Below are 13,480 nucleotides of genomic sequence, written 5' to 3'. Positions count from 1 at the left end.
GCACTTCCACCAGCGGCCCATATCTGTTGAAGACAGAGGTCAGAACTTCTTCCTCTGTTTTGAAGTTCAGTCCCCCTACAAATAACTTGGCACTTTTGTCGCCATCCCGAGCTGGTGTGGCGTTATTTTCCCTGCTGGGCTCTTTACCAACCCTCAGGTTACCATAAACTTGACCCCCGGCCAAATCATTCCCGATAACCACAGATACACCCTCTACAGGAAGCGTGGCTTGTAAACCGACGGTGACCGGTCCTGACACCAAATCGGACTCCAAATGGATGACATGAAGGGGAGCACTAACACCGCCCCCGATCCCCTGTAAACGAACACTATCCCCCGTTGCCGTCTCCTCGGACCATGGCAAAATGCCTTCAAGCATTAAAGATTGATGTGCCCCTGTGTCCCTCAATATCCTAACCGGTTTCCGGTTAGTCGAGGCTCCATCCCGTGACACAAACCCCTCTGAAATAAATGGTTGGTAACCCTTTTGATGGCGATTTCTCACAATGGCCATTGCGTTTGGAGTCGTAGTAGTCGGACTCCGCTCTGGGTCTTCGCTTTTCATGCGGTAACAACTGGACATCAAGTGTCCAGGTTTCTTGCAAAAAGCGCAAGTAGGCCTGGAGGAAAAACTCGTGGTCTGCCTCGGGGCCCCCGAACTATAAGTTTGTCTTGGGCCCGCATCCCTCTGATTTCGAACAGGTGGGGTATCATAGTTGTCCCCATAATCATCTCGAGGCCGCCGCCATGTATGGTCGTTCTCCGCACCTGCTGTTCCCCACCTCCCCTGCGGAGATCTAGGCGAGGAGTTAGGTTCGTGGACCCCTATTCGGTGGGTTAAGGCATAATCATCTGCCATGGTGGCTGCGTCCCACAACTTTGGTACTTTCTTTTCCTGCAGGTACACTTTGATGTCCTCGTGGACACACTGCTGGAATTCCTCCACCAGGATCAAGTCCCGCAATGTTTCGAAGTCTTTCCCGACTCCTTTTGACTCACACCACCGATCAAACATGTTTTCTTTCACTCTGGCAAACTCCACATGGGTCTCACTCTCCCTCTTCCTGGCATTCCTGAATTTTTGCCTGTAAGCTTCCGGAACCAACTCATAGGCCTTGAGGATGTGCTTCTTCAGTACCTCATAATCTGCACATTGGTCCATTGGTAGCGCCGAATAAATTTCCTGAGCTTTCCCCACCAGCACACTTTGCACGAGTATGGTCCAGGCCTCCTCCGGCCAGTTTAATTGTCGAGCCACTTTCTCAAAGTGTGGGAAAAATTTCGCGACTTCCTTTTCACTGAACGGTGGAACCAGCCTCACATGTCTGCCCACATCCCAGGTTTTCTGGTTCGGTGTCGACCCCGTCAGCAAGGGTGGTGCCTCTCCCCGTTCTCTCATTAACTCCAGCTCCTTGAATTTGATTCCTTGCTGAAGCTCCATGTCACGTTCCTTTAATTCCCTTTCCGCTTTTCTCTCCTCTGCTTCGAGGTCCCTTGCAGCTCTCCTTTCCTCTGCTTGTTCCTTTTCTCTTCTTTCCTGGAGTTCTCTTTCCACTCTCCTTTCCTCGGTTCTTTCTTGTGTTGTTTTCTCTTCCAACCTTTCCTGGAGTTCTCGTTCCACTCTCCTTTCCTCTGCTTTTTTGTCTTCTAACCTTTCCTGGAGTTCTCGTTCCACTCTCCTTTCCTCCGCTTGTTTCTCTTCCCTCCTCTCTTCTGCTTTCCTTTCTTCTTCTGCTCTTTCCTTTTCTGCTTTCCTTTCTTCTTCTGCTCTTTCCTTTTCTGCTTTCCTTTCTTCTTCTGCTCTTTCCTTTTCTGCTTTCCTTTCTTCTTCTGCTCTTTCCTTTTCTGCTTTCCTTTCTTCTTCTTTGATCCGTTCCTGGCTCCGTAATTGCAACTCCAGTTTCCGGAGCTCAACGTCTTCTGGTTCTTCGGGTAGCCACTCCCAGGCTAACTCGTCCCATGTTCCTAATCCCACCATAGATTGTATCACCGTGGCCTGCAACTCTGCCTTCCTCAAATTAGTTCGGACCTCCAAGTTAAAATGTTTGGCCAATTTCAAGAGGTCCGACTTTAGCAACGCTCGGAACTGTGCCTCACTCGGGGTTACCCCAAAGTTCTGTGACACAAACGCCATGGTGCCTATCGTTAACACCTGTTAACCTTCACCCAAGACTTTACCCCAATTTCTCAAAAAAAATTTACCAATTAATAATTAATTAATAAATTTTAATTAATAAAAAATTATTATTTTATTATTTTATACAATTTTAAATCCCGGACGTAGACCCAATTGCGAAACCGCAAATCGTAATTTGGACGAGCCCCCAATTCTGTTACGTGGTCCCCTCGGTGAATACCTGGTCTCGGTGACCCCCGGACCGTGAGAGGAACTCCGCCAGCAAGCTGTATTATATATGCGCTTTCGCCACGCAATCCATATGAATTTCACCCAGGAGACAACTGAAGTTCAAGGATATATTTCCAATGGTAATGATACCATACAATTTCAATGACACAACCACGGAGATTTTCCCCGAGCAATCAACAATACACAATCATCACCAATTCCCAATTCACAATCAATTCCCTAGGATTAAGATGGCCATCTTATACATGTGTGTCCCGGTGAGTACTCACGACACCCTTTTGGTCTCGGTCCCGCACAATGTCTCTGGGCCCCTCCTGACCAAGATGATGGTCGCCGTCGCCGCACTCGGGCGGTTGAACGAACCCCGGGTGGACGTGTTTCCACCGGGCAGGTATCGTACCAGGCACCGTGGCTGCAGCCCCTCGTGGCCACGCGAAGCGGATACGGTAGAGCAAGCCAAACCCCACGCCGCTTGCAAGGCGCGTTAGGCCCCAACGTGCGACCCGCACGCGTCTGTTTGGACGGTGCCGCGAACGATGCCAGACGCGGGGTCGATGCATGGCCCCACGTCAACTTGACGTCTCCACCGGGCAGGTACACGTCCCGGTAATTCCTCTCGCCAGACAGGCTTCGGAACGCCGCTTTTTCACGCAGCGCAAGGTCGATCCCACCTTTTGTCGGAGCGGGGCGAGGAAGAATAATACTCGTCCTTTTTTCCTCGTGTCTTTTTCTCTTCCGTTTCCGGTCACTTCCGTTTCCGGCCACTTGTTCAGAAGGGCTCCTGACCCTCCAATCACAACAACCCTTAATATATTACACACGGCTAAGCAAAGACCTGAATGGTAATTTACATACATTCACATGAATATGTAACAAGCACTTTCGGAGATATAGAGGTACAAAGTTTTTCGGTTTTTCCAAGATGGCGGCCGAACCACGTGACCCATGACGTCATCATTATTATTTTTTTCTCCACCAGTTAATGCCGACATGGCGCTCAAGAAATTTCATCTGGATTGGATGAAGTTTTGTACTTGTCGAATTATGACGTCATAATGGAGGAATCTATGACATCATCATTAACATATTGTATTCCCCATGGAGAGTTCTTTGCAATGAGCCATGTCTCAATTTTTTATATTCAGCGCTTCCGGAGATATAGAGGTGCAAATTTTTTCGTTTTTTCCAAGATGGCGGCCGAACCACGTGAACTATGACGTCATAATTATCATTTAAAAAATTACAGGTGGAGTTGCATCTATGGTGAAAATTTCCTGTCAATCGGACCAACGGTTGCAGAGAAAATCATATTTATTCTGTGCAGACAGACAGACAAACGGACTCAAATGCAATACCCTCCTCTGGCGAGGGTAACTATGTGCTGGGGTATATTCTGTCTTTGGTTGCTGAGACTAGCTAACCCCCACTCTAGCAGGGAAACTGGCCTTAAAATGCCTGTTGTGTTGTTCTTCTTGTTACCTTCGCAAAAGCGGAAGGTTATGTTTTGATCGCTGTGTATTTATTTGTATGTCTGTGTGTGTGTGTGTGTGTGTGTGTATGTTATTCGCATAACTCAAAAAGTATTCAACCGATTCGCATGAAATTTGGTGGGATGATAGGTTATTATCCGGGAACCATTTGATTAGATTTTGGAATCGATCGGGTCAAAGGTCAAGGTCAAGGTCATGAAAAGGTCAAAATCGTCTTTTTACCATAGCGCGGTCAATTTGTGTCCAATTTGTATGAAACTAATGCCAAAATGTTCAGAATTCAATGCCCAATCTTGTGATATGCGACATGACACTCTGACGTCATAACCCTTGTTAGCGGTTGGGGGCCAAAGGTCAGGGGGGTCACGCCCTTGCAAAATGTGCGGTTTTTTAAAAATCATAACGCGGTCAATTCGGATCCAAATTGGATGAAAGTAGATGTGTCATTCTTATGTGTCATGATGTTTTCGACTGTTGGTGCAATTTGAAGAGATGAAAAACAGAACATATATATATATATGCATATTTTACAGTTGTAAGGATGCATGTAATAAACTTGGATTAGCAGCCGTAAACATGGTTCTTTCCGTGCAAATCAACGGGACTATGGCACAGTGACAACGAATCAGCGCCGAGATCTTGTAGTCATCGAGTGTCATTCCCTCGAATCTTGCTACACAGATCTTGTAGTCTTTTATTTTGGCAACAAAAGTAGCTGCGGCGAAGGTATGCGCTCTACCGAGTGCCCGTTCTAGTTGTTGTTGTGGTTGCTGAGACATCTTGAACGATCCACAAGTAGATGTCAGAATGGGAGTACATACTTTTTACGTGTGGATGTGAGAATAATTGATGCTCCTTAGTAAGTTCTTCTTCATTAGGCTTCTTCATAAGTGTTATTACAGCAAGATTGTCTTTCTTTTGAATAAAAAATGTGCTGCATAGGGAAATGCATCCTCAGTGATGCCTTCTCCAATCTGGGTTGATAGCTCCATCGGAGATTCCTCGATTCCAGATTTGTCATGTGACTCACCCGAAAGACCAATCAGGGCAAGGGGAGTGCCGTTTCGTTACGGGCTTACCAGATCTTTGCCTACCCATCCCACAAATTATTTGAGCATTCTGTTGGAGACACGAAAGCCTGCTTCTCCCTCCCTCTAGTCTAGTTCCTCCATGCTCAACCAGCACCATTAAATTGTCTATTTGTGTCCATACATTATTACCTCCGCCACCGAAGGTGGATGGGGGTTATATTTTCACCCCTGTGTTTGTCTGTCTGTTTGTGAACAAAATATCTCAAAACGTTGTGGACGGATTTGGACGAATATTTGTGGAGAGGTTGGGTGTGTGACAGTACCGAATCAATTCGATTTTGGTGAAGATCTGAATATAGATTCGGGTACGAGAGTTATTTAATTTTTTAAGTGATTCTTAACCATTGGGAGATAGGGCCAAAAACTATACATAGTCTGATATCTCAAAATGTTGTGGAGGGATTTGGACGAAACTTGGTGGAGAGGTTGGGTGTGTGACAAGGACTAATCGATTAGATTTTGGTGAAGATTCGGATCCGGCTAGTAGAATTTTTAAGTGATTCTTCACCATTGAGTGATCGGGCTAAAACCGATACATGGCACGATATCTCAAAAAGTTATGGACGAGTTATGACTAAACTTGGTGGATGATTTGGGTGGGTGACAAGAACAAGCCGATTTAGATTTTGGTTCCGGTCCAGATCCAGCCCATCAACAACAATAACAACATGCATTTTAAAGGCCATTTTCCCGACTAGAGCGGGGGTTAGCCTTGCGGTCCCCATGACAATCTTCTCCATTTTGCCCTATTTTCTGCATCTCTCCTTGTTAACCCCCTTGCCCGCATTTCTTCTTCCACCATCTTTAGCCAAGTCTTTCTCGGTCTTCCCTGTCCTCTACCTCCTTCTACATTCATTTACATCACTCTTCTCAACCAGTCACTTTCATCCTTCCTCAACACATGACCAAACCATCTCAACCTGTTCCTCTTCACAGCATCAATCACAGGCTCTATTCCCATCATCTTTCGCAATTCATCATTTGTCTTCCTCTCTCTCAACGATACTCCGCACATCCGTCGAACCATTCGCATTTTCACCCTTTCCAACCTTCGTTGCTGCTCTACGTTCATTACCCATGTCTCGCTCCCATAAATCATAACACTTCTCACACATGCAGCATACACCTTTCCCTTCAGCCTCAACGACACCCCTCATCATCAGCACGCCACTCAGTTCCTGAAACTTCTTCCATGCACATCTCACTCGAGCAACCGTTGCCGAGTCTGATCCACCTTCTCCATTCAGCATGTCTCCGAGGTAGCAAAATGTTTTCACACCTTCCAGCTTCACGCCGTCTCCAAGATCCAACTTAACATTTCCTCCATCTGCAGCTCCCTCTGTGCACACCTTACATTTGAATGCAGCTGCCACACTGGTTAATGACCCTCTCAGACCTCTACATTTTTGATGAACCCACTCAGCACACATTGTACATTGAATGGAGTTCACTCCGACACCCTTCCTACACACAGCACAGGGCCACTTCCCAGTTCTTTCCACCTCACCACATGCTTTACCACTTGCCATCACCTTCGTCTTTCCGATATTCACCTTCAGACCTTTTGTCTCCTTACATTCCTTCCACTTGTTCATCTTTTCCTTCAGTCCATCCATACTTTCCGCAATCAACACCAGATCATCTGCATACAACAACTCCCACGGTAAACCCTCCTTTACGTTCTGAGCCAGCACCTCCATCACAGCTACAAATAGTAGTGGACTTGGTACCGACCTCTGATGCACTCCCACCTTCACCTCAAACTCACTACTGTTCCCGTCCTTTGTCCTTACAGCTGTGCGCGCTCTTTTGTACATTGCCATCACTACTCTGATCAACCATTCCTCCACTCCTAACTTCCTCAATGCCCATGTCAATACTTTGCGTGGAACCCTATCGAATGCTTTCTCCAGATCAACAAACCCAAGAAACAACTTCTTCCTCTTCTCCATGTACTTCTCCTGCAACTGCCTCACAATTAAAAGCGCGTCTGTCGTTCCTCTTCCTGGCATAAATCCAAACTGCATTTCGTCGATCTTCACTTTCTTCCTTATCCTCCTCTCCAACACCCTTTCCAATACCTTCATTCCATGCTCCAATAACTTTATCGCTCGGTACGAGCCACACTCCAGAGGGTCACCTTTCCCCTTGTATAGAGGGACGAGGGTACTCAGTTCCCAATCCACTGGAATGCGGCCTTCTTTCACCACCAGATTACAGATCTCTGTCATTCTCTTCACACCCCGACTTCCTGCTGCCTTCAACATATCTCCCACAACTCCCGTCGGCCCTCCCGCTTTTCTACCCTTCATTGCTTTTATCGCTTCCTCAACTTCCTTCTCAGTTATCTTCTCTGCCGGTCCTAAAACTGGGTTACTCTCTATGTTGCCATCCCATTCATTCTCTGTATTCAACAGCATTTCCATAAAGCTTTTCCATCTTCCTTTAATTCCATCTGGGTCGACAACGATTTGTCCCACTTCATCCTTCAAGCAACTCACCCCCATCACATCACACCTCTCTTTCGCTATCTGCTTTGCAATCCTGAATACTGTTTTCTGACCCTCTTCCGAATCCAAGCGTTCTCCGAACATTTTCCTCCATGCCTCCTGCGCCTTTGCTACCTCTTTCTTTGCAGCCTTCCTGGCTGCCTTATAACTTTCATGCTCTGCTGTTTCTGCTCCCGTACCCTTTGCCTTTTGCCACTCCTTGAACATCTTCCTCTTCTCGTTGATCCTCTTTCCAACTTCATCATCCCACCACCATGTTTCCGAGTGCCTCGGTGGTCCTTTTGTCCATCCACATACCTCACCAACGGCTCCCAACAGACTAGCTTTCATTGACATCCAACCACTTTCAAGCTCAACCACATCATCCTCGACCCTACTCAGCCTCTCTTTTAATGCCTCCCTTACTGTCACCTCTTTCAACCTCCACACCTTCATTCTCGGTTGGTACTTCACCCGCCGAGCTCTCCTCGCACCTTTCACCGTTATGTCGCAGACAACCAAGTGGTGCTGTGAAACAGCCTCCTCCCCCGGGATCACCTTTGTGTCCCGGAGGTGCCCCCTATCTCGCCTACGCACCATCAGGTAGTCAACGGTTGTCGTCGACCCACCTGACGTGTATGTAACAAGCTTATTATCCTCTTTCTGGAACTGAGTATTACAAATCAACAAATCGGCTCCATCACCAAACTCCAAAATCCTTTCACCTTCTCCATTTCTCACACCATATCCGTAACCCCCATGAACTCCGTCAAAACCATCCATACTCCTTCCCACATGTCCATTTAGGTCTCCTCCTACCACAACAACTTCCTCATCTTTCACGTTTTCCATCAGCTTCTCTATAGCACACCATAACTTGTCCTTCTCTTCATCGCTTCGACCAACCTGCGGAGCATATCCCGAGATGACGTTCACCAAGAGCTTTCCAATCATCATTTTCACCATCATCAACCTATCACTCACTCTAGTCACACTCACCACACTGTCTACAAACCCCTCAGAAAACAGGACACCAACACCATTCACGCCCTCCGGGCACCCTTGCCACATAAACTTGTATTTCTGTCCCTGCCTACCCTTCACCATTCTCGCACCACTTCCCTTCCATCTCGTCTCTTGCACACAACATATGTCCACTCTTCTTCTGACCAATACTTCCACCACTTCTCCTGATCTCCCTGTCATTGGCCCTACATTCCATGTCCCATACCTCAGAAACCGATCTCCACTTCGGGCTGTACCCTGCCCATATGTAGTTGTAATTGTCATGGCTCGGTAGATCCAGCCCATCATTGGGATACAAAACCTAAACCGTTCAGCCTGGTGGAGATGTGCGCTCTACCGAGTGCCGTTCTAGTTTCAATTGTGTTCTGTATTGATTTTAATCTATCTATCGTGTCATATGCTCCTGTGTTTATGATTACTTTGCTTGTGAGTTGACAAATAAACTCCTGTGAATTTATTAGCTCAAACAACTTTTTGTCTTATTGCTTATTTGGAGTTACTTTTTTTTTTTTTTTTTTTTTTTTTTGTATACAAGATCGAGGCTCGTGAAAGAGCGAACATTAATCACACAGAAAGACAAACCGACACATAAAACATATAACATCGGGAGCGGTAGACAAGATGGGGAGAGAGGGGGAAGGACACAAACACAACATTTGAGAGCAGGGACCGAGAGACATGGAGACATCGAGAGATCTGAGAGAGGGCGAGGGCTTTGGGGGGGGGGGGGGCATGGGAAGGGGGCGGTGGGAGAGGTATAAAACATATGGACACTGCCAGGACTTCCAGGAAAGAAGTTGGAATTTCAAACAAGGTGGATCTGGGGTGAATTAGCGGGGGTAGAAAAGATCAAGGTTTTGGATGGGGGAAGATAAGAGATGGTGGTGAACAGCTGTTTTAAAGACCTGGAGGGAGGAGTGGGATTGAAGGGAGTGAGGGAGTTTGTTCCAGAGGCGGGAGAAAAGAGGAATGAAAGAGTGAAGGTGAGCAGAGAGCCGAGATTTCGGCAGTTTAACCATCAGAGGGTTGCTGGCAGATCTTGTGCGACCTGTAGGAATATTTGGGGGACAGAGCACAGAGAGAGCTGGGGGTGCAAGGCCGGAGAGGAGTCGGTAGAAGACAGAAAGACCACCTACCTGCCTGCGGTGAGTGAGTGAAAGGCCCTCAGAGATAGCTTCATCGCGGGAGATTCCAATAATTCTGAAAGCTTTGGTTTCAACAGCGTGAAGCCGAGCTAGGTGTGAGGCAGGAGCACCGGCCCATAGGGGAGAACAGTATTCCATTGAGCTGCGGATGAAAGCCTTGTATGTGGTGAGGAGCTCAGGTGTGCCGAGGAAGGACTTCGCACGACGGAGGATGCCCAGTCGGCGACTGGCTTTGGAGGCCAGCTTGGAAATGTGGTTTTCCCAAGAAAGATCATGGCAGATAGTGAGACCCAAAATCTTTAGCGACAGAACTTCTTGGAGAGGATTGTTGAGAAAGTAGATGGGAGGGTTGTCCAGTCGATCTTTTCGGAGAGACATAGTAAGAGTGTGAGATTTGTCAGGATTGAAAGACATGTTCCACTTGTTTGACCAGTCTGTGATTTTGTCCACAAAATTAAATTAACTTTTCCTTAAATTTAATCACTGCCCTCTGCTCCCCGAGGAAAAAAAAAATTTGAGTGATTGCTTACTCACCTGCATTTTGCTCATGAGTTCTGATTAGGCTTTGTGGTAACAAAATAATATTGTGTGTGTGCTTTACCAGTTGGAGTGATCTGTTCGGCACCCATGGAAAACGGTTGGTACAGGGCCCAGGTGCTTGCCTGTGGATCTGATGGTATGGTTGAGATAAAATACTGCGACTATGGAGGCTATCACAGTCTGCCCACCAGCGAACTGCGTCAGATCAGGTTCGTGGAGACGTCGCGTCACTTCGTCTGATGGTGTCATTGAGCTAATATTGTTTTTGCCTTGTACTTCTCTCTTTTCTTTTCACCCTTCACCCAATTAGCTTTTATGAGATGCAATCGAGTTGTTGTTTTTGTTTGTTTTACCGCAAGCAAATATTTAATGCTGATTCCTTGTGTAAATACCAATAATTTGTTTTGTTTGCAAATATAAAAGTCCATCTAATGTACAGTTCAGTTCGAGCCTAGTCTGAAACTGTCTGAGGTTTGCTTGTTCAGACAGTTTCAACTTGCAGCAATGGTTTGTTAAAATATCTCGATTCCCTTTCCATGTACAAGTATTTGTTTTGGTTAGGGCTTTGGTGTTTAAGTTGTGTTTGTGTTTACACAGGTCAGATTTTGTAACACTACCATTTCAAGGTGTGGAGGTCTTGCTGGACAACATAACTCCACTGCCAGGTACACGTCCCTCCTACATGTTATCAGGAGAATCTCGTCTCCTTACTGTCCACTTTTATTACGTCGATTGGTGTTCCTTTACAATAACAAGAGTTGACAGTTGATTTGAGTTTGCAGGGTAGTTTAGAAGTAAACACACATCTGAGCTCTCTCGCCTACTGTGTTCGATTCCTGACCCAGTTATAAGCTGTCATCCTGGTGTTTTACAGGTAGAGCAAGGCATCAGTTTGCGCCTTTCCTTGGATGGACATTAAACTGAACTGGTGGAAGTTAGTTGGTGGAAGTTAAAGATCGTATGGTCTGAGTTATCTCCAACACCTTGAACAAATTACAAATTCCTGCCTAAATTGCCTTCAGTCAAACGTTAGGCCTGACCAGACGGTTTGTGAAACACTTTGGCAAAAAAATTACCATGCTGACACCACAAGGTGGGAATAATTGAGACTGTTAAAATAAGGATTGGTTGTAACTTCAGCAAAAAGTCCTTTTTGTGGAATTATTGCAGCAGGAAATGCAGGCTTGAGCTTGAAATCATGGTGACTGTGTTTCCCTTGTGCTTGAAGCTGTGTTTTGTGCCACCTAAAGGAGAAGAGTCCTTCTCGACCGAGGCTGACCAAGCCCTGCAGGAGTTGTCCAATGGAGTTCCGCTCATGGCCCAGGTAAGAGCACCTTTTTGTTCTATTGTCATTTTTGAGCTTTGTGATAAATAATTATGGAATAATATAGTGCTTTTTTGTGGCACCCTGATTTTGCAAATATGTGTGATTGCAAATTAAGAAGCTCTGGCTTTTAATATGATGATTATTGTCTTATGTAAAGATTAGTTGCTGTTACTGGAATATTACAAACTCATGAAATGAGAACGTTGGTTTACAGAACCCACAAAGGTGCAAGCGAAACTGATTTGAGGTTTTGTCTCAAAGTCCAACGTTTTGACTGTAGAGTGGCCTTTATCTGAGATGGCACAGGCCGAGTGTGGTTGAAAAGAAATTGCAGGCTTGAAGGCTCATGGAGGAGCTTAACTTTGTGGGGCATTCTGGATACCAGAGGCACCATCTTGTGACTACTTTTGTCTTTGTACTTAGTGGAGAAAATTGAGGATGGTTTGTCTGTGCACTATCCTTTGAATAAAACCCACCTTTAGAGGCCATTTTTCCCCGCAAAGCAGGGGTTGGCCTTTTTCGGGAACCGTGGTTGTTGTTGTTTTTTGGTCCCCTTTTTGAAGCAATGTTTTACGGCCGGATGCCCTTCCTGACGCCAACCCTTTTTGCCGCCTTTAATGACAAACAGGGAATTACCAGTGAACTGGTACTCAATTTGCCGACCTCAGAAGGCATGACAGGCTGAGTCAACCCCCCTGGCGTTAATTCAGCAATCGACCGGGATTCGAACCCAGGATCCTGGGATCCTAAGCCGGCACCCTAGCCGCTAGCCCAACACCAGGGTTGGTGTTGAATGCTGAACCGTAAATGAGGAAGGGGCACATATAATTTTTCGTCTATGGTATGACTCGGCCAGGGTCGGAATCAAACTGCCGATTCCTCCCACACCCACCCAACGCACCAATTCCCCTCCCGCCCTCCCCCTCAGTCAGTGCAGACGCTACAACCACAATGCCACTACGTCTGGTTGTAGAGTGTTTTTGGACACCAATTACCCTTTGGGGGGGGGGGGGCAGCCAATAAGCGTGCAATTAACCTTAGTCGTGGGTAACCAATTACAGTGCTTCGGAAAGTATTCACACCCCTTGACTTTTTCACATTTTGTTGGGATACAGCTTGAATTTAAGATAGATTGAATTGAGATTTTTGTCACTGATCTACACATAATACCCCATAATGTCAAAAAGGATTTTTTTTGGTTTAGAAATTTTTACAAAATAATTAAAAATTAAAATACAGAAATATCCAATTTACATAAGTGTTCATCCCCTGAGTCAATATTTCATGTTCAGCCCTCTGAGTCAATATTTCATATAAGTGCCTTTGGCAGCAATTACAGTTTCAAGTCTTCTTGGATATGTCCGTCTCAGCTTTGCACATCTGGCTTTGGGGAGTTTCTCCCATTCTTCCTTGCTCTGTCAGCTCTGTCAAGTTGGATTGGGAGCATCGGTGAACAACAATCAAGTCTTTCCATAGATTCTCAATGGGATTCAAGTCTGTGCTAAAGGACTTTCACATTCTTGTTCTGAAGCCATTCCAGTGTTTATTTGGCTGTATGCTTGGGGTTATTGTCGAAGCAGCAGTCTGAGGTCTTTTCCACTCTGAAGCAGATTATTCACAAGGATTTGCCTGTATTTGGCTCCATTCATACTTTTCTCTATCCTTACAAGTCTCGCAGTCCCTGCCCCTGAAAAGCATCCCCATAGCATGATGCTACCACCACCATGTTTCCTGGTATATATTGTGTTAGATGGGTGATGAGCCATGTTCTATTTCTGCCAGATGTAACACTGCATTCAGGCCAAATAGTTACATTTTCGTCTCATCAAATCAAAGAATCATTTGCCTTGTGCTCTGAGTATTCCATGTGCCTTTTTACAAGCTCTTGGCATGTCATGTGCCTTTTTCTCAGGAGTGGTTTCGTCTGGCCATAAAGCCTAGATTTGTGAAGTGCTGCAGAGAATATTGTCCTTCTGACAGGTTCTCACATCTCAGCCATGGAAC

General features: G+C 45.9%; 1 protein-coding gene across 7 annotated transcripts in view; it reads left to right on the top strand.

The window, feature by feature from the left end:
- LOC137430180 (uncharacterized) overlaps positions 1–13,480 on the top strand; it is a 51,015-nt gene that overhangs the window by 19,701 nt on the left and 17,834 nt on the right. For all 7 annotated transcript variants that reach the window (XM_078780371.1, XM_078780370.1, XM_078780367.1 and 4 more), the window contains exons 7-9: positions 10,214–10,358; positions 10,747–10,814; positions 11,400–11,473. In XM_078780371.1, the coding sequence (XP_078636497.1) occupies positions 10,214–10,358; positions 10,747–10,814; positions 11,400–11,473 (287 nt within the window). The remainder of the gene's footprint in view (positions 1–10,213; positions 10,359–10,746; positions 10,815–11,399; positions 11,474–13,480) is intronic.

This window comes from Myxine glutinosa, chromosome 6 (genome assembly GCF_964187855.1).
Source record: "Myxine glutinosa chromosome 6, kmMyxGlut1.1, whole genome shotgun sequence".
Lineage (NCBI taxonomy): Eukaryota > Metazoa > Chordata > Myxini > Myxiniformes > Myxinidae > Myxine > Myxine glutinosa.
Note: the sequence above shows the minus strand (reverse complement) of the source record. Positions and strands in the feature narration are given on the sequence as shown.